This window comes from Saccharomycopsis crataegensis (genome assembly GCF_037102585.1).
Source record: "Saccharomycopsis crataegensis DNA, jcf7180000000074, whole genome shotgun sequence".
Classification (NCBI taxonomy): domain Eukaryota; kingdom Fungi; phylum Ascomycota; class Saccharomycetes; order Ascoideales; family Saccharomycopsidaceae; genus Saccharomycopsis; species Saccharomycopsis crataegensis.
The window spans coordinates 26,498-43,319 of NW_027043821.1; the positions used below are offsets into that span (position 1 = coordinate 26,498).

The window sequence follows — 16,822 nt, forward strand, 5'->3', positions numbered from 1 at the left end:
CATGAAAAATTGAAGGCAATTTGTAGTTATATACTAATAAAATTCGGTTGGATCGTACTCATCATTATTTTCATTTTTAACTTCTGTTTTTGCAGATTTTGAATCATTGATTTCATTATAGTCATCAATAAAACTTGGGCTATAGTCATCGTCACCATCTTCATCATCAGCACCGTGGCCTGTATTGCCTTGTCCTTCTGTTTTTTTGACTCTGGTGTGTTGTTGCAACGGTGTGAATTTTACCTTTTTCTTATTATTCTTCCTGGTGTAGTTGGCGTTACTTTTTTTGGATATTTTAAAGTCTTCCTTGATATTCGCAGCTATTCTCTTGTAATTTCCTTTTCCGTAAGAGTTCACAGTAGCGCCATTAATGGTATTATAATTTTTAGGAACACCATCTGTAATAACGTTTTCCTGTATCTGGGGGAATTTTTCCGCTTTTTCCATAATATCAACATATCTATCCCCGATTGAGTCTAATTTATGAATTAATTCAGAAGTACCAGCTCTATCTAAGGAAAGCAAAACTAAATTGACAAGAATATTATTCGGGATGGTCGACAAATCAAACTTAAATTTCGGATTATCATTAACACTTTCAAACAATGAGCTGTACGAATCGATTAACTCTGTTTCGGGCTCTACCACGTAGTCATCATCTTGTTCGTGTGATTTCAGCTGTTTCTGCTGAACTTTATGAATTATGTGTTTGAAGTAATCATGGGGAAGGTCTGTTAAGAGATTCTTGTTGGTTCTTTCTTCATTTTGAATCATTAATAAGTGATTAATTTTATCCAAATACCTCAGTGATAGCTTTTCAAATTCGTTCATTTCGGATAGCATTTTCTCTTTTTGAACGTAAGGATTCAAATGGTTATTTTTAAATAAATAATCGATCAAAATCTTGAGGGCTCTATTGGAAAATCTTTTGTGAAGCTTGAACTTCAATCGATAGAAATTATCTTTGGCATTTCCAGAATTCAATGTAAACATTTCCTTTTCCACGGGAAAATTATCATCAAATGACACATCTATTAATGCCGGTGTAACTAAACGGACGTAGTTAGATCTTTTCTGAAGCAACTTAATTAGTAGGAATGATATTGCAGAGAGGATTTGACAACTAATATTCTTCTTATACACCACCAAACCCATTACGAATTTTAACATATCCTCTGATTCCTGTGTCATGTCGAATAGCTGTTCACCTGCAAAAGTGCCATCTTGTATCAAAGCAGTGGAAAGCTTCTGTAAATCGTTGCAAACCTTAGGAATAGTTCGCTGTCTACGTTTACGAGGATCCTGGGGCATTTCTGCTTGAATTTCGATAATTTTGAAAAAAAACTTCAATAGTGACAACTTTGTACTGATATTCTTCACCATCAGCTCGTCATCCTCATCAATTTCTGTAAGGGGAGCTAAAGGAACTTTCTGATTCCATTGGAACATTAAAAACAGCTTGATCTTCCCCATATTAATCCACAAGTCCTTTGATTTTTCATCATCAATATCTTCATCCACAACATTGGAGAAAGAAAGTTCCAATAAATCGATAGAAATATTAATAAATTTCTTGAGAAGCATTGGATGCTGTGTTATTAGTAACTTGTTTTTCAAGTACTGTGAATCAGATACCAAGACCACGAATGTATCACAAATTGTTATCGAAGTTTGTTTCCTCAAAGCAATATCAAACGCACACCCAAAGCATAATAGGTTTGAAATGAATCCAAGGCACCAGTTCAATAACTTTATTTCTTGATTATTTAGTAGAATTGATAGTATTTGCGGTAATATCTGTGGCAACAACTCCGTATTGGATACGAGAAGCGCATTTGCGTTATCCAAGGATTTAATTTGGGAATCGACGTCTTCCATGATTCACTATCTCTCTGCTGTTTTACGAAAATTTTGGGAGACAATTATACCAAGTACACCTGGTGTCCCAGAGATTATTGATGATGGTAAATATCTGCAAAATAGAGAAGGAGACAAATAACGCAGTATAAAAAAAAAAAAAAAAAGTCAGGAAAAAAGAGTGTGCCAGGGCCGCATGTCCATACTGGAAATTATAGAACGCAAAATGAAAATATATTATTGTCAGAACTGTTGTTCTATAGAGAAAAACGAGGAACTTAACTATAAAATAAAAATAGGAAAATATGTCATCTACAATATTCTACCGGTTTAAATCACAGAACAAGAATTCCAAAATTGCTTTCGATGGAACAGGGCTTACAGTGTTTGATTTGAAGAAGGAAATCATCAACATCAATAAGATGGCACCAGCAACAGACTTCAACTTGAGTTTGTCAAATCCTGATACAGATGAAGAGTACAAAGATGATAACCAAGTGATACCCCGCTCCTCTTTTGTCATTGCTAGAAGATACCCGTCATCTAGGGTAGGGAAAGGCAATGCCTCTAGATATATTGCTGGGAAACCAAGAGTATCAAAAACTGGCAGAGGAAATCTTGCCTGGGACAACCATAATAAGAATAGTACGAGTGCAAGCGGCGGTATTCCCGGAAGTACCAGTGCTGCTGGAAATATGATAACTATAAGTGAAGACAAGAATATCTCTGAAGAAGATAAGATCAAAGCTATGTTCCAAAATCAGGATATGGCCTGGCAAGAGACGCAGGAAATGATGGAAAATGCTACACCGGTGTACGTGAAAAGAGGGGATAATGCTGCTAGTAAGAATGAGCCTCCTCCACCAGGCTATATTTGCTACAGATGTGGTAGTAAAGATCATTTTATTAAGAACTGTCCTACTAATGGGGATGTCAGCTTTGATGGTAAAAGAATTAAAAGAACTGCGGGCATTCCTAAGTCATCTTTGAAGGTTGTTGATAAACCTCCAACTGATAATGCTGGTGGTTTTATGTTGACAGAAGATGGTCAATTTGTGGTGGCAATGGCGGATAAAAAGGCTTGGGAAACTTATCAAAAGAAGCAAAATTTGTTCAATAACTTGAACACTGAAAGTATCACTGACAAATCTCTCATTGATCCGATAACTAAGAAATTGTTCCAAAAACCAGTCAAAACACCATGCTGTGGTAAAACTTACTCGTTGGATACTCTTGAAGGACTACTTATTGAGAGTGATTTTATATGTCCTAATTGTGACAAGTCAGATATATTTTTGGACCAGTTAGTTGAGGATAAAGAAATGAATGATAAAATTAAAACCTATCTTGAAAATGAGGCGGAGAAAAACGGTCTCAAACGTTCAGATATTGATTCCGCCGATCCTACCGGTAATGCTGGCTTGCCTGATTTGAAAAGGATCAAGGTCGACGATGGTATTGACTTGCCTTCAAGACCTCAGCTTCCAGCTATTCCAAATGTTCACATGCCGATGGTTGCACCACCAGGTTTCCCAATGATGCCAGTGAACGGATTACCATTCATGCCAATGCCCTCACCGAATGGATTCCCTTTTAACGGCATGAACAACGGGAATAATCAATAGAATGTTGTGTATACCTTCCTTTCTTTTCTAGCATGCTTGTGCTGTGCCTTATGAATGTTACGAAAATCTTCTTATATAATATAATGTATCTACAAGCTAAATGTAAAGTTTTCATGAAAAAAAACAAGTCTTGCTACTTAATAAAGCAAAAACATCTAAAATAGCAAAATAAATAAAAAGTTTAATTATAGTACTCGCCCAAATTATCTCACAAGAAAAATTCAGCGTTAATTTCAACACTAGAAGCAGCATATGGGATTTCAAAGCTGTTACAAACACTTGGGTGCAAGACACCAATTTCACCAATCTTTACGGCCTTTTCACCATCCTTAGCTCTGAAGAAAATATCAGCACCTCTTCCTGGGAAGTAAGTTTTTGACACGGCATTTTCTTCAATCCAGTAGCCTCTCTTTAATGGAGCCTTCAATTGAGCACCATCTTCAATCCATGGAGTTCTGAAAGTTTGCATAATCTTAGCCAACAAACCTTGAATAAATTCGAAACCAGAGGCCTTACCTGCATAAATAGCAGCCCAGTTCTTTTGATTGAAGGCCTTTCTTTCCAATTTATCATCTTTCAAAACAATGTCACCAGCTTCAAAGACCTTAATTGGCAAAGAATGCTTTTGGTTTTCTCTAACGGTCTTCAACAAACCTGGCAACAAAGAGGTTCTAACGACTTGATATTCTGCAGTCTTTGGGTTTTCCAACTTGACCACAATATCATTATTGTCAACTTTATTCAAGAATTTGAAGTTTTCATCATGGGAGCACAAAGTCAATGGCATAACTTCTAACCATCCTGATTGGGAGGAGGCCAATCTTAAAATATCACTAACCTTGTTGATTGGCAATGGTTTAGCAACCAAAGCAGAAGATTGGACCTTTGTCTTGGTCAAGTTGTTGTAACCATATGCAATAGCAGCATCTTCCATAACATCACAAGCGTGCAAAATATCAGTTCTGGTAGGTGGAACAAGAACGGTCAAGTTGCCTTCCGAATGATCAACAACGTGCAAGGACATCTTGCTCAAAAGTTTGGAAATTTCTTCAACACTTAATTCTAACCCGAGACAAGAATTGATATATTCCTGTTTGACAACAAACTTCTTGGATTCCAAGTTTGGAGTGATTCTGGATTCGCCATTGTGTTCGGAAATGACCTTAATAGGTTCAATTTCAAATGGCTTGTCACAATATCTGGAGAACATACAAACCAAGGTATTAACAACAATCTCAACCTTGGTTCTATCGGTACCAGTAACATCAATGAAAACATTCTTGGTATCCAAACTAATCTTGGTGAGATCAGAGTTAATGATTGGAGGCATTGATCCCACATTGTCATTGGAGTCCAAGATTAATGGGAAAACTGGTTTATCTTTGATGATGTGTAAATACTTACCCAAATTCTTGTCCTTTTCATAGAAATCCATTTGTTCAAGACCAGTCATTTTCTTGGTTTGATTCAATGGGGTGAAAGAAAAAGATTTTGGATCTCTGGCATCGTAAGTAAAAGGTGGAGCCATCTTATCCAAATCGTGGGTACCCATGGCAACCAAAGTTCTGTGTCTACATAAGTTAGTGTGAAGCTTATCCTGCAAGGCGATGAAAGAGTTGTAACTTCTTTGGTTGAATGAAACGTTCCTTAAAATTGCACCCGCGGCATAAGGTCTGACTTCACTTGTGGATTCCTTGATGGTCAAAGTGTATTTTGGTTCTAAAGTCTTGTACACTGGGGTTTTGGCATTACCTAAGAACTCGTTCAATGATTGGGCAATACCTTCTATACACAACATATCGTAACGGTTGGCGCCAATTTCAATTTTTAATTCAGGTCTTTCACCAGGTTGACAATCTTCTGTGGTGTCTTCATCTAATTCGATACCGAATTCGAAACAAAGTTCGTCAAACTCTTCGGTGGTGTAGGAGCGACCTAAGAGGTCGAACAAATCCTGCTTGTCAACAGCAATGGTAGGCATTTTTAGTGACTGTTAGAGGGGTATTATTATCAGTGATAGCCTAATACATCACCTAATTTTTGGGAATTTGAAGTTGAAAAAAAAAAAAAAAAAAAAATCGCTGAGTGGAAGTGACCGATTACCCGGTACGCGATCCAAAATGATTCACCGTTAGTGCTTGTTCACTACAATTATATATATGGAGAGGTTCTATTGGACCTTTATTTAAAATGGTAAAAGTGAAAGGAGAAAAAAGAAAAGATATATTGAATACATTTATATATTGATATATATTTATATATCATTTAAGAAGCATTCTATTCATCTTTCCAGCCCAAAGCCCGCAAGTCACTTCTAACTTTTTCTTCAGTTTTTATCTTCAACACTTGGGTGTCTTCTAAGTTATCTCCAGCAGCCTGTTTCATCTTTAAAGTTTCAATAGCTCTCAACTTTTTCAACAAACTTCTAATCTTCTTCTCCTCCAAACTCACCACTCCACCAACAATACTTCCACCTGTAATTGGAGCTGAACTATTAGAGCTTTCTGAATTATCGGCAGAAGAAGGTTGTGTAGGCTCTTCTTTTTCCTTTGCAGCCTTTTTGGCTTCCTTCTTTTTACGATTTTTTGCAGCAGCCTTGCTTTCTTGCACAACAGCAGGAGCAGCGCCTGGAATACTCTTTGGTTTAGTTGGTGGTTTGTAAGTAGCTCCAATCTTAGATGATAATTCTTTTTCATAAAGAGTCTTTGCTGGACCATTACTAGAACTATTTCTCGCATGTGGAGGTCTATACGCACCGGTAGCCTTTGGTTTATCAGATACACTACTAGCAATCTTTGTCGCTTTCTGTAATTCGTGCTCTTGTGCGCTTTGATGAGCAACAACATCATTTTCGAGATTTTTCAATGGCGGGAAAGACGAAACTGGTTGTGGTCTCCAATCAACCGCAAATAATTCTTTGAACTCAGTCAAATAAACCAATTTACCACTGGCGTGCCAAACTTTAATACCATTATCCACTCTTAATCTTGGAGATGTGGTAGCAGTCAAGATGAATCTTCCGCAAGGGGACCAGTGACATACAGAGGTATTAGAAGCTTCAAAAGAGGTGATCTTGCTGAATTTCTTGGTTCTATCATAAATATCAACTGTGCCTTGTAGATTACCGAAACCTGCAACTAACACAAATTTCGCGTGAGGAGAAAATAATAAAGTGTTACGTGGAGATGGTGGTAAAGAATATATCAAGTTACCTCTGGCATCAAAGAATGAAGTTTGGGAAGGCATGTAACCATAAATTACCCCAAATTCCCTGGAAGATGGAGACCAGTTGATATCGTGGATTGGTCCTTCTTTATCTAAGGTAATCCTAGGATTGTAGGCTCCAGCAATACCCAAAAGATACAAAGCAGTTTCACCATAATAGGACTTATTTGAGGAGTCCACATCAGTAGAAGCCAATGCTAAGATGGCAGTACCTAAGCTATTCCATTTCAACACACATCTTTCAGCTTTAAAAAACGATTTGAAGCAGAGGGGCTGATTGAAACCATTTGCTGAGACATTGAAGACTTTCACAAAGGCAGGTTTACCTTTCTTTTCGGCAACAAAAACTGCGATAGCAGGGTTTTTACCAGGGGACAAAGCATACGCAGATATATCTTCGATTTGCAAAATGAAAGAAGGTTTATCAAAATTGATTGAGACAACACCGTCAAGTTCGTAAAAACGGACTTGGTTTGGATATAGTTTGGTCATAATTTTCTCATCGGCAGTGAACTGAGGTTTCCAGCCACCTTGAGCCTTAGCAGTATATTCCGCAATCTGAAGGTTTTTCTGGATATCAAAAATTTTGACATTCTTCGACCAAATAACATTATTACTACCATCGTCAGCAACTGATCTTATAGGTTTCGCCCATACCGCTAAGTAGGAGCCGCTTGGAGAAAAATGTAGGTCAAATACATCTTTGAGAGACAAGCTAACAACAACGGCACCAGTATCTGGATTAGTGATCGTGACACAATCAGGTTGGGTGTACGCAAACAACGAGCCATCAGGGCTATAACAGGCAGCTCTCACAATATCCGAAGGAGAGGCAAACGCCTTGAGCTGTTCATAAGAAGGGTTACCAGAAGATAAACCAACGCTCTTTGGGTTTCTATCTATACAGGTGTTAGTAGGTCGATGGCTGAGGAATAAAAAAAATCCAAAAAAAAAAAAAAAAAATCGTCACCACATTGCGGCTAAACACTTCAAAGTCTTTTGATTAAAGAAAAGTAGAGATTTTTATCGAGGGACTCTCATAATTATTGACCCATTGAAAATCGTCGATCACATACAATAAAATTGGGTGGTAACAGACATCGCAATAAGGAATAGTCAATGCTGTTGCTGTCAAGGTTGCTTGCTCTATGTACTTTGTACGAAAAGTTCAAAAGAACGTCAGTTTTGCTGCTGTTATCAGTATTCAGTCACCTTGGTGTCCATATCTGAGCTGCTAAAAGGGAAAGAAATCTTTCAGAAAATCATCGCTGAAAAACCCCCAGTGTATGGTTGCGCAGCCCTTGTGGGGGAAATCACCCTTTTTTTTTTTTTTTTTCCTCTTAGATTGAAAAATTTATTAAATTGACAGCGATTTTTCATATTATTTTATACCACATTATATCATGCCTGAATTGGAAGATCTATTTGAGCAGCTTAGGGAAGCTCACTCATCACAGCTTATTAATGACAACGAAGAACTACTGCTTGAAGAGAAAAAAGAAGATAAAGGATTCATCAAGGACACAAAGACATACAACCAATTGAAAACCAATATAAATAGACTTTCAAAGATAGAAGGAGAAGTAACATCTTCTATAAGGCAGAAACACAGTAACGATTTAATTTCAGACATACCTTTGGAAGGTGAAAAGCTCTCAAAGAAGGAAGCCAAGGCTCAAAAGGAAGAGACATCCGGTTCTAAATGGTTTAATATGCCAAAAGGTGATTTGCTGGATCCTAAAAACAAGAAAGATATTATGATTATTCAGCAGAGAGCGGTGTTGGACCCGAAGAGACACTATAAGAAGGATAAATGGAAGGTTTCAAAGTATTTCCAGGTCGGTACGATTGTTGAAGATAAATCCGAATTCTACAGCGCCAGATTGAAGAACAAGGAAAGACAACAGACATTGTTACAAGAAGTGTTGCATGATAAGGAAAGTACCAAATATTTCAAGAAAAAATACAGCGAAATCCAAGAACAAAAATCAAAGGTCATCACCTACAAGTCGAAAAAACGGTTCAGACGTTGATTTAGGCCCGCTCCCTGACCTGTTATTTCTGTACACTATTCGGCATTTTATTATTTTATAGTATATTTTTACATTGACATTCATTATTGCGTTTATTCATTATTGCGCTCATTCATAATTGTAAGTTTATGTTGATGGGTTCACGTGAATTCCGATCCCCGGAATTGGAAAACACGCGAAAATCGCCAAAACATCGCGGCCATCTTAACGTCGATTGGTGTTGTGTGTATCGATAAGCTGGATCAAGAAAGCGAGATAAGATGTCGGGCTCTCGGGTATACAATAATGATGCTATAGATGAGAATATTTTGGATAACCAGGACGAAGAGGAGGAAGAGGAGGATGAGGATAACAATATCCCTACCAGTCAACCAGATGACATAGATGTCGATGATGACGGTGATGATGATGAACCTGAAGATGATGCTGTTGAAGGTGATGATGATGATGATGATGATGATGATGATGACGACGATAATGACGAGGACGAAGATGACGAGGATGAAGGTGATGATAATTATTATGAAAGTGGAGACTTGAACACGGTAGGAAATAGAGCTGATGGTGGTGCAGAGACCGAGGTACGTTACGAATACTTAGAAGATAAGACTAAGAAAGACCTGGTGAAAGTAACGATGGACCAGATGAAAGAATTTCTTGAAGAAGGTATGGATAATGAAAACGGCAACGAAAGCGATAATAAGAGAAAAAATGAAGACCAGTCGGATAATCAGATGAAAAAATTAAAGGCCGATGACTATTCCCAACCCACAATAGCTTCTGATAACTCAACCAGAGTAGAAAATGGTCCACCAGAAAAGCTAGCACCATTGGAGATACGTGAAAACATAATAAGACGAGGAAAGGCTGCTGCAAACTATGATATAATACCTAACGTCGCCATACCGTACTCATGCCAAATTCAGTCTCTATCACTAAGTGGTGGCTGCAAATGGTTGTTCACGGGTGGTGATGATGGTTTTGTTAGAAGATACGATTTCCTTGCTTCTTTTGAAGGCCAGACTCCTTTGACAGTTGCACAAAAGCATTCACTTGTCGATTCAATTACAAATGCCGGTGTTATTATTTCATACTGGGAAAACGAACAGCCAGTGAAAAAATCAAGCTTGAAATTGAAGAAGAGCGTTGCTAATGGTAGTAGTTTGTCAGCAATCAATAACGAGACATATGAGCCAAAAATTTCACCGGTTTATTCTCTTGCGGCTCAATCACAAGCTTTGTGGTTGGTTTCCGGTTTGAAGCTGGGTGGGATATCTTTGCAATCAGTTAGGCATCAAGAAGGTACTATCCAAGCATATTTGAAAAAACACACCGATACAGTTAGTGTTTTAAAATTAAATAATGAGGAGAATAAATTACTCAGTGGAGGCTGGGATAAAAAATTATATGAATGGGATTTGAATTCTGGGAAAGTTATTAATGATTATAAATCTTTAATGGGCCAGGTTTCAAGTATAGAATACCGTCCCGAAAGCTCCTTTGAAATTGATCTGGCTAAATACTTAGATAATGACGATATTATCAAAGATGATGACTATGATTCATTATTTGGCTCTGATGATGAAGACGAGCAGAAGGATGAGTCAAAGGATCATCAAAAGGAAATGAAGCCGCTAAAAGTTGAATCGGAAGATGCGACTGTGAGTATTACGGAAGCAGTACCGACCTCTAAAAAGAAGAATAATTCGCCGTTTTCTTCCGTTCCTTCCCTCGATAATAATATTTTCATGTCGTCGACAATCAATGGTATAATCAATGTTTGGGACAAGCGTATCAACAAGAGTGTTATTGATTTTAAAGTCCCTCAGAACACCCCGCCGTGGTGTATGTCTAGCAGTTGGTCATTTGATGGTAATAAGATTTTTGTGGGAAGAAGAAATAACTGTGTTGAAGAATTTGATTTAAAGATGCCTTACGGCAATTTCAATAATAAAGACCCCAAGGTTTCAAAAGTCCTCAAATTCCCAAACTTATCTGGACCTGTTTACACTGTGAAATCTTTGCATAATAATCACCATCTCCTTTGTGGGTCCAATGACAATATCAGATTGTATGATTTGAGCTTACACTCACAGGACCAAGATAAACATAGTGCTATTCCATTTCAGATCATTCCTGGTCATCATGGCGGTGTGTTGAGCACTGTTTATGTTGACCCAACTTGTAGGTTTATGATTAGTGCTAGTGGTGACAGAGGTTGGCAAGGTCAAAGTACAGAAATGGTGTTGATGTATGAGATCAAATCTTTGACTAAGTAATGATCCCTATGAGTATCTTTTTAGAATTCTTTGGGCCGACCGGTAATACGGTCGGTTGCATTCTTGTTTCTGCTTTTATATATGGACCGTCGCCTAGTTTGCATCTTATATTTTGTTAAATTCAACACTAGTTTATTGGTTTATTCACATAATAAATATCTTCCGAAACTCTTACGCTTTCAATTGACCATTAATATACAAATCAGACACATAGTAAAGACGCTGATAAGAAAAAAAGAAAAAAGAAATTAAAAAAAAAGGTATCTTAAACACATCAAAGCAAGGCAAATCAAGAGAACACTTTTTCACTGAGATGACTCAAGCTATCAACAACCCCATTAATATTAAAGCTATTATGGCTATTAAGAACCGTTCTGATTCCAAAATATGAACTTTTTCCCAAACTATAAAGTTCATTTTGCATCGCTTGGATATTGTGATTTTTGGGAAAATATAAACCTTGAAAGAATTTAAATTCTGAGTTTTCGGATAAGTAAATATTAAGGAATACCGAAATAACACCGACGAGAAAGCTGATCTTGAGAAATCTGTGGTTTTTGAAAAATCTGGCGACCACGGAGTTGTTGTTGTTCAATGGATAAAGTATGAGGTTCAAGTAATTCATTGGAGTTTGTTTGGATTGTTTCAATTTATTTCTCTTAGTTGCTTTTTCTTTCATCATCAATTTAAATTGACGCTCTTGTTCTTCTCGTTCGCGCCGCTGCTCCTCGAGAGCTTCTTCAACTTGCTTATTCATTATTTCGGCAGCCAAACTTAGATCATTATTTTTAGCACAATTTCGTTCTGAATTTTTAAGAAGCGACAGTGATTGGTGGTCAAATGAGTGGTTACCTTCGGTGCCTCTTCCTCCGGGAATAACCTTTGAAGTATTTTTAAGGACACAGTAGGAACTGAGGGAGATTTTTAATTGAGATTTTGCATCAGTAGTCTTCTGGAATACTTTTGATCCTTCAATTTCGAGAATTTCTGTGAATATCGGAGAATCTTTCATCAATTCATTAGTCTTCTTGAAAACCTCTAATAATATTGATTTGTTTTCTGTGGTTAGTCGACTATTTGTGATAAAATCACTAACCAAATTGGACAAAATGTTGTGCAAGTAATCAAAATTAATCAACTCAATATCACTGTCAGCATATCCAATAAAATCGCTGCCAGATAATGAAGAAGTATTTCTATATTGACTTTCAGTAACCGCTGTATAAGTTTCCGCGCTGGCCATCAAATCCTTATGGTATTTAGCTTCATCGATTCCTTGGTTTAAGGTACCCTCACTGATAGCAGTACTATGGTTACTCAAAATACTATCAGTCAAAGTGTCGTTTTCACTAATATAAGAATTAGTATAACTAGGCAACACGTCCTCGGTACTTTCACTTATCTTGCTGAAAATGTTTTCGAAAATCAAATTTAAAATCTGGCTCTTATTGCACAAAAGAATCTCTGAATAGAGATAAATAGCACTATATATAACACTTCCGCTGCTGGCTGAAGATGAGAGCAAGAAATCAAAAATATAGCAAATATCGTTATAGCTACCGACGTCATGAGTGAATAAAGTAATGATAGAGGACAACGAATAATACGGTTTGAGATTGTTCAAAATTTTGAAAAAATTATAATCCCTATTGTAGATGATGAGCAAAATCAAATTTAAATGATTCACCGATGAGTTAATTGTCGGCACCATATAATCCCGGAGGTGCATAAGGGTCAACTTTTCTAAAAACATAAATGATTTATCCACATTATTATTGAACACAAGTAATATCAACTGGGCGATATCATGATATCCTTGGTAGTATGATAGATTGGGGTATTTTCTCAAAATTTTGAATATAAGCAACTCCAAGTTGACTCTCAACAGCGGAAGTTGAGTTCTATCTTTAGGATAATTTGTAAAAGATCTATTAATATCCAATAGTACCTGGCTTTCATCTTTATGAGCCGGAGCATTTTCATGGGCAAATGTATACAATTTAGCATCATCGATGTTTGTAATTCCCAAGAACAAAGGCCATGCTTGGGATCTAAGTTCATTGGAAAGCAAGCCTTCACGAGAAATTGATAGATTGATCAATAAATTTAAATCATTTAAAGTTATTGCTGTTTTGATACTCGAAACTTTCAAGTCTTTTCTATCCTTGGATAACGGATAATCTAAAAATACCGATTTGCCGATATCTGTAAACTCCAAATTGACCCATTCGGGGTTAGCATTAGTAAGCCCTCCGCCATTCCCAAGTTGATCAGGTCGAGTGAGTTTTCCCAATTTTTCACCTGATGGGCTTTGCGATATAATGTTTAAGAACAGTGACTGTGGTTTACTTGCCCCTATATTATTTTTTGCATAATGTTGGCTTTCAGACGACCCGGTCTTGACGTGATTATCATCGTGAAAACCGCTTACTTCATTGTTATCGATGGCTAGTAAATTAAAAGAGTTGGCGTGCAAACTTGATGTGCCAGCTACCATTATTTCAGAAGCAATTTTAATCAGTGAGTCAGGCAATAGGATTTCTTGAAAGTAAAGGTCTGCTATAGTGTTAGCAAGTATCGTAAATCCGTGCCCAAATTCTCCGAGAATTCCTTTTATTTTTATTCTATCAAATATCAATTTGTCGGCAAAAGTGCTTGTAACCAAGTCATCGCATAATTTCCACCATTTTGGTATAACCTCTACAAAAAAAAAAAAGAAAAAAAAATTCCTTTTACCCTAGATATATAGACTGCCTAAGATTATATTATATTATGAATGAACTATATTATATCAGAAAACCACCCGTGAAATAAATGCAAAAGATATGAAAAAATGAATCGAACAAAAACATCAGTAAGAAAAATTTTGTTTGTAGACAAAATAGTGATCAAAGGTCCACAGCCATCTCTTGTGAAGCAGCTTCTGCTTGTGGTTTCTCCGCTTCAATAGTAGTGGATTTTTGGTCTCCGTCTTTTTTCTTGAGGTGAGAGGACCCTTTTTCTAACAGGATTAAAGGAGAGATATGGGTATTGACAACATTATTTATTATGGTCTTCTTTTTGATAAATTGTTCCAAATTGTTCCCTGCAGCAGCATCAGCTTCTAATTGGGTGTAAGGGCCCTCTTTTATAAGCTTCAATCTTCTCTTGTGAACCTTCCCTTTTCTGTGGGAAGCCAAAGCTGTTGAGTTTTGAAAATATTTCGCACATTCCACACAGTAATGTTGGCCCAAGCCCGGTTTATCTTCTTGTAATGGCTGGTTTTTTAACTGGTTTATTGACTCTGGGGTTGACAAGTCACCGTAGACCTGGTCGATGTTCTTGACACGACGTTTGGTCTTAAATCTCATGGTAGTAAGTTTCCCCATATTGCACGATTAGGTCTTGGTATTTATATTTCTTCTATTGTCCTGTATATTACGTCCAGTGTAATACAGCGCTCGAATGAAAAATATTTTTTTCTCAATTCTATGCAACTTGATACTTCCGCGCCCTGTTATATTATGTAATATATTATTTATATTCTCATGATGTTACTTTAGGGCTTTTTATGTCAAAAAATCTTTATCATTAACAGTCACTTATTGCTTTTCTCTATGTACACGTGATACATAGTGAAAAACTATTAATTTGTAATCACCGTTAATCGTTACCCGTCGGTAAAGCCTCTGAGAGTATGTGGGTACTCTGAACAAAAAAAAAAAATCTCTTAACTTCACCGCCATCACTGACGCCTGTTGAAAGACATTAAAGTATTAAATTAAATTAGTTCAAGATGGCCAGAAGAGTATGTTTTATTGCTTTATGATATGTATTGAAGGTCCGGCTTTCCACTGATTACTCTCATCTCTCATGTTTATTTTTTCAATAATTTCCGGCCAATATCATTCGTATGGGGTATTGTCATTGTATGAAGATCGATTAGCAAAATACTCTTGAATATGAACACCAATTATTAAGATTCCTCAACTACCATATTCAAAAGACTTCAATTATATATTTCAAAAGGCAACATTTGAAGAACTGGTGAACGAGCTTGTCAAAATTTGTGAATATTTGCCTCCCATGAGTGATTAGTAATGTGGATTTTTGATCCTTCAAAGTGATTATATTCTAAATAAGAGAGGTCTTGAATACTAACAATATTAATAGCCAGCTAGATGTTACAGATACTGTAAGAACAAGCCTTACCCAAAGTCCAGATACAACAGAGGTGTCCCAGATGCCAAGATCAGAATTTATGATTTGGGTAGAAAGAAGGCCACTGTCGATGAATTCCCATTGTGTATTCACTTGGTTTCTAACGAATTAGAACAATTGTCTTCTGAAGCTTTGGAAGCTGCTCGTATTTGTGCTAACAAGTACATTACCAAGGTTTCTGGTAGAGATTCTTTCCACTTGAGAGTCAGAGTCCACCCATTCCACGTTTTGAGAATCAACAAGATGTTGTCTTGTGCTGGTGCCGATAGATTGCAACAAGGTATGAGAGGTGCTTGGGGTAAGCCACACGGTTTGGCCGCCAGAGTTGACATCGGTCAAATTATCTTCTCTGTTAGATGTAAGGACTCTAACAAGGAAGTTGCTATTGAAGCTTTGAGAAGAGCCAGATACAAGTTCCCAGGTCAACAAAGAATCATTATCTCTAAGAAGTGGGGTTTCACCAACTTGAACAGAGCTGATTACTTGGTCAAGAGAAACGCTAACGAAGTCAAGGATGATGGTTCTTTCGTCAAGTTCTTGCCAAAGAGAGGTTCTTTGGAAAAGAACTTCAAGGAATTCCCAGACTACTTCTTGGCTTCCGCCTAAATGGTTTAGTAGCATCTTTATAATTTGGATTTAAATTTTTTAGTTTAATAAAAAGTGCTCACTGAATTAAATTTTAAAAAATCTTCTACAATTGTAGGTATTTGTTTCCAGTGGTTAATGCTCTACGATAATAGCTTTACTTTATAGATATCAGAATAACTGTCCTCAAATATTCGATATTGTAGGTGAAATAGCCCCTCATAAATTACTATAAACAGAATAAGCAAATGATCACACTACCAAACGAACGTATGCCAAAATCAAGGCAAAGGTACCAGTACACACCCCAATTAACCATTGCATCACCTGGGTTTTCATACTGTCTATTTGCATTTTCATGTTACTGATTTCCTGGTCGATTCTTGTATCTGTTTCTTTAATATGTAAGTGATGCATCGAACTTTCTTCCTTTAATCTACCCTTCTCTAAACTCAAGTCAAGTCTAACGCCCGCCTGTGATTTGCTGATTTCTTCTCTGATCTTTTGCCTCAACTTTTCAAGCTCTAGTTTAACTCTTTCATACTCATTGTTCATCTTCGTGAATTCACTTGTATCAAGGGATTGTAATTCACCTTTCAACTTCACGAAGTCAACCTTCTGCTTATAAGAAACTGTGGATAGCGTTTCTTTGGATATGAAATCATTAGTGATGGTCTTTATTCCTTTCCCCATAGATTGCGATACTATTCTTATTATTGCCTCTGACTGTTTTTCGTTGAAGTCATTGCTCATAAGATCATCATTAAACTTTTTGGTGTCAAATGGGATTTTGTTTACTTGGAAGTACTTCGGCGTAGTGGAAAACCTCGATGTTAACAAAGGCCTTACATTGAAATTCCAGGGTATATGGCACAAGCGGCCAGGTCCAGTAGTGAAAAGCATTGTTGTTGTTGTTGTTGTTGTTGTTTTTGTTGTTGTCAGTAGTGGCGATAGTGTTGATGATAGATGGCACACATATCACTCGCTCTCTCATAATGATTTCTCCCTGAGAAAAAAG

The 16,822-nt window shown here is 36.9% G+C and overlaps 10 protein-coding genes across 10 annotated transcripts; 4 read left to right on the top strand and 6 right to left on the bottom strand. All coding sequences in view use genetic code 12, as the record gives it.

Moving 5' to 3' along the window:
- Positions 1-33: 33 nt before the first annotated feature.
- DASC09_018630 (uncharacterized protein) lies at positions 34-1,878 on the bottom strand (the record flags this gene model as incomplete). The annotated part of the gene is made up of 1 exon (XM_064995466.1): positions 34-1,878. The coding sequence occupies one exon, from the start codon at positions 1,876-1,878 to the stop codon at positions 34-36; it is 1,845 nt and encodes a 614-aa protein (XP_064851538.1).
- Positions 1,879-2,162: 284 nt separating this feature from the next.
- Positions 2,163-3,482, top strand: MPE1 (cleavage polyadenylation factor subunit MPE1; the record flags this gene model as incomplete). The annotated part of the gene is made up of 1 exon (XM_064995467.1): positions 2,163-3,482. One exon carries the CDS (start codon positions 2,163-2,165, stop codon positions 3,480-3,482), a length of 1,320 nt encoding a protein of 439 aa, XP_064851539.1.
- A 208-nt stretch (positions 3,483-3,690) lies between these two features.
- Positions 3,691-5,463, bottom strand: FRS1 (phenylalanine--tRNA ligase subunit beta; the record flags this gene model as incomplete). Its single annotated transcript, XM_064995468.1, has 1 exon — positions 3,691-5,463. One exon carries the CDS (start codon positions 5,461-5,463, stop codon positions 3,691-3,693), a length of 1,773 nt encoding a protein of 590 aa, XP_064851540.1.
- A 296-nt stretch (positions 5,464-5,759) lies between these two features.
- On the bottom strand, positions 5,760-7,808 carry DASC09_018660 (translation initiation factor 2A; the record flags this gene model as incomplete). The annotated part of the gene is made up of 2 exons (XM_064995469.1): positions 5,760-7,606; positions 7,784-7,808. 2 exons carry the CDS (start codon positions 7,806-7,808, stop codon positions 5,760-5,762), a joined length of 1,872 nt encoding a protein of 623 aa, XP_064851541.1.
- A 302-nt stretch (positions 7,809-8,110) lies between these two features.
- On the top strand, positions 8,111-8,740 carry FCF2 (Fcf2p; the record flags this gene model as incomplete). The annotated part of the gene is made up of 1 exon (XM_064995470.1): positions 8,111-8,740. One exon carries the CDS (start codon positions 8,111-8,113, stop codon positions 8,738-8,740), a length of 630 nt encoding a protein of 209 aa, XP_064851542.1.
- Positions 8,741-9,000: 260 nt separating this feature from the next.
- SPT8 (SAGA complex subunit SPT8) lies at positions 9,001-11,019 on the top strand (the record flags this gene model as incomplete). The annotated part of the gene is made up of 1 exon (XM_064995471.1): positions 9,001-11,019. One exon carries the CDS (start codon positions 9,001-9,003, stop codon positions 11,017-11,019), a length of 2,019 nt encoding a protein of 672 aa, XP_064851543.1.
- Positions 11,020-11,308: 289 nt separating this feature from the next.
- On the bottom strand, positions 11,309-13,516 carry GYP8 (GTPase-activating protein GYP8; the record flags this gene model as incomplete). The annotated part of the gene is made up of 1 exon (XM_064995472.1): positions 11,309-13,516. The coding sequence occupies one exon, from the start codon at positions 13,514-13,516 to the stop codon at positions 11,309-11,311; it is 2,208 nt and encodes a 735-aa protein (XP_064851544.1).
- A 391-nt stretch (positions 13,517-13,907) lies between these two features.
- BUD20 (Bud20p) lies at positions 13,908-14,387 on the bottom strand (the record flags this gene model as incomplete). Its single annotated transcript, XM_064995473.1, has 1 exon — positions 13,908-14,387. One exon carries the CDS (start codon positions 14,385-14,387, stop codon positions 13,908-13,910), a length of 480 nt encoding a protein of 159 aa, XP_064851545.1.
- Positions 14,388-14,794: 407 nt separating this feature from the next.
- Positions 14,795-15,825, top strand: RPL10 (60S ribosomal protein uL16 RPL10; the record flags this gene model as incomplete). Its single annotated transcript, XM_064995474.1, has 2 exons — positions 14,795-14,806; positions 15,172-15,825. 2 exons carry the CDS (start codon positions 14,795-14,797, stop codon positions 15,823-15,825), a joined length of 666 nt encoding a protein of 221 aa, XP_064851546.1.
- Positions 15,826-16,056: 231 nt separating this feature from the next.
- On the bottom strand, positions 16,057-16,707 carry FMP32 (Fmp32p; the record flags this gene model as incomplete). The annotated part of the gene is made up of 1 exon (XM_064995475.1): positions 16,057-16,707. The coding sequence occupies one exon, from the start codon at positions 16,705-16,707 to the stop codon at positions 16,057-16,059; it is 651 nt and encodes a 216-aa protein (XP_064851547.1).
- Between the last annotated feature and the right edge of the window lie 115 nt (positions 16,708-16,822).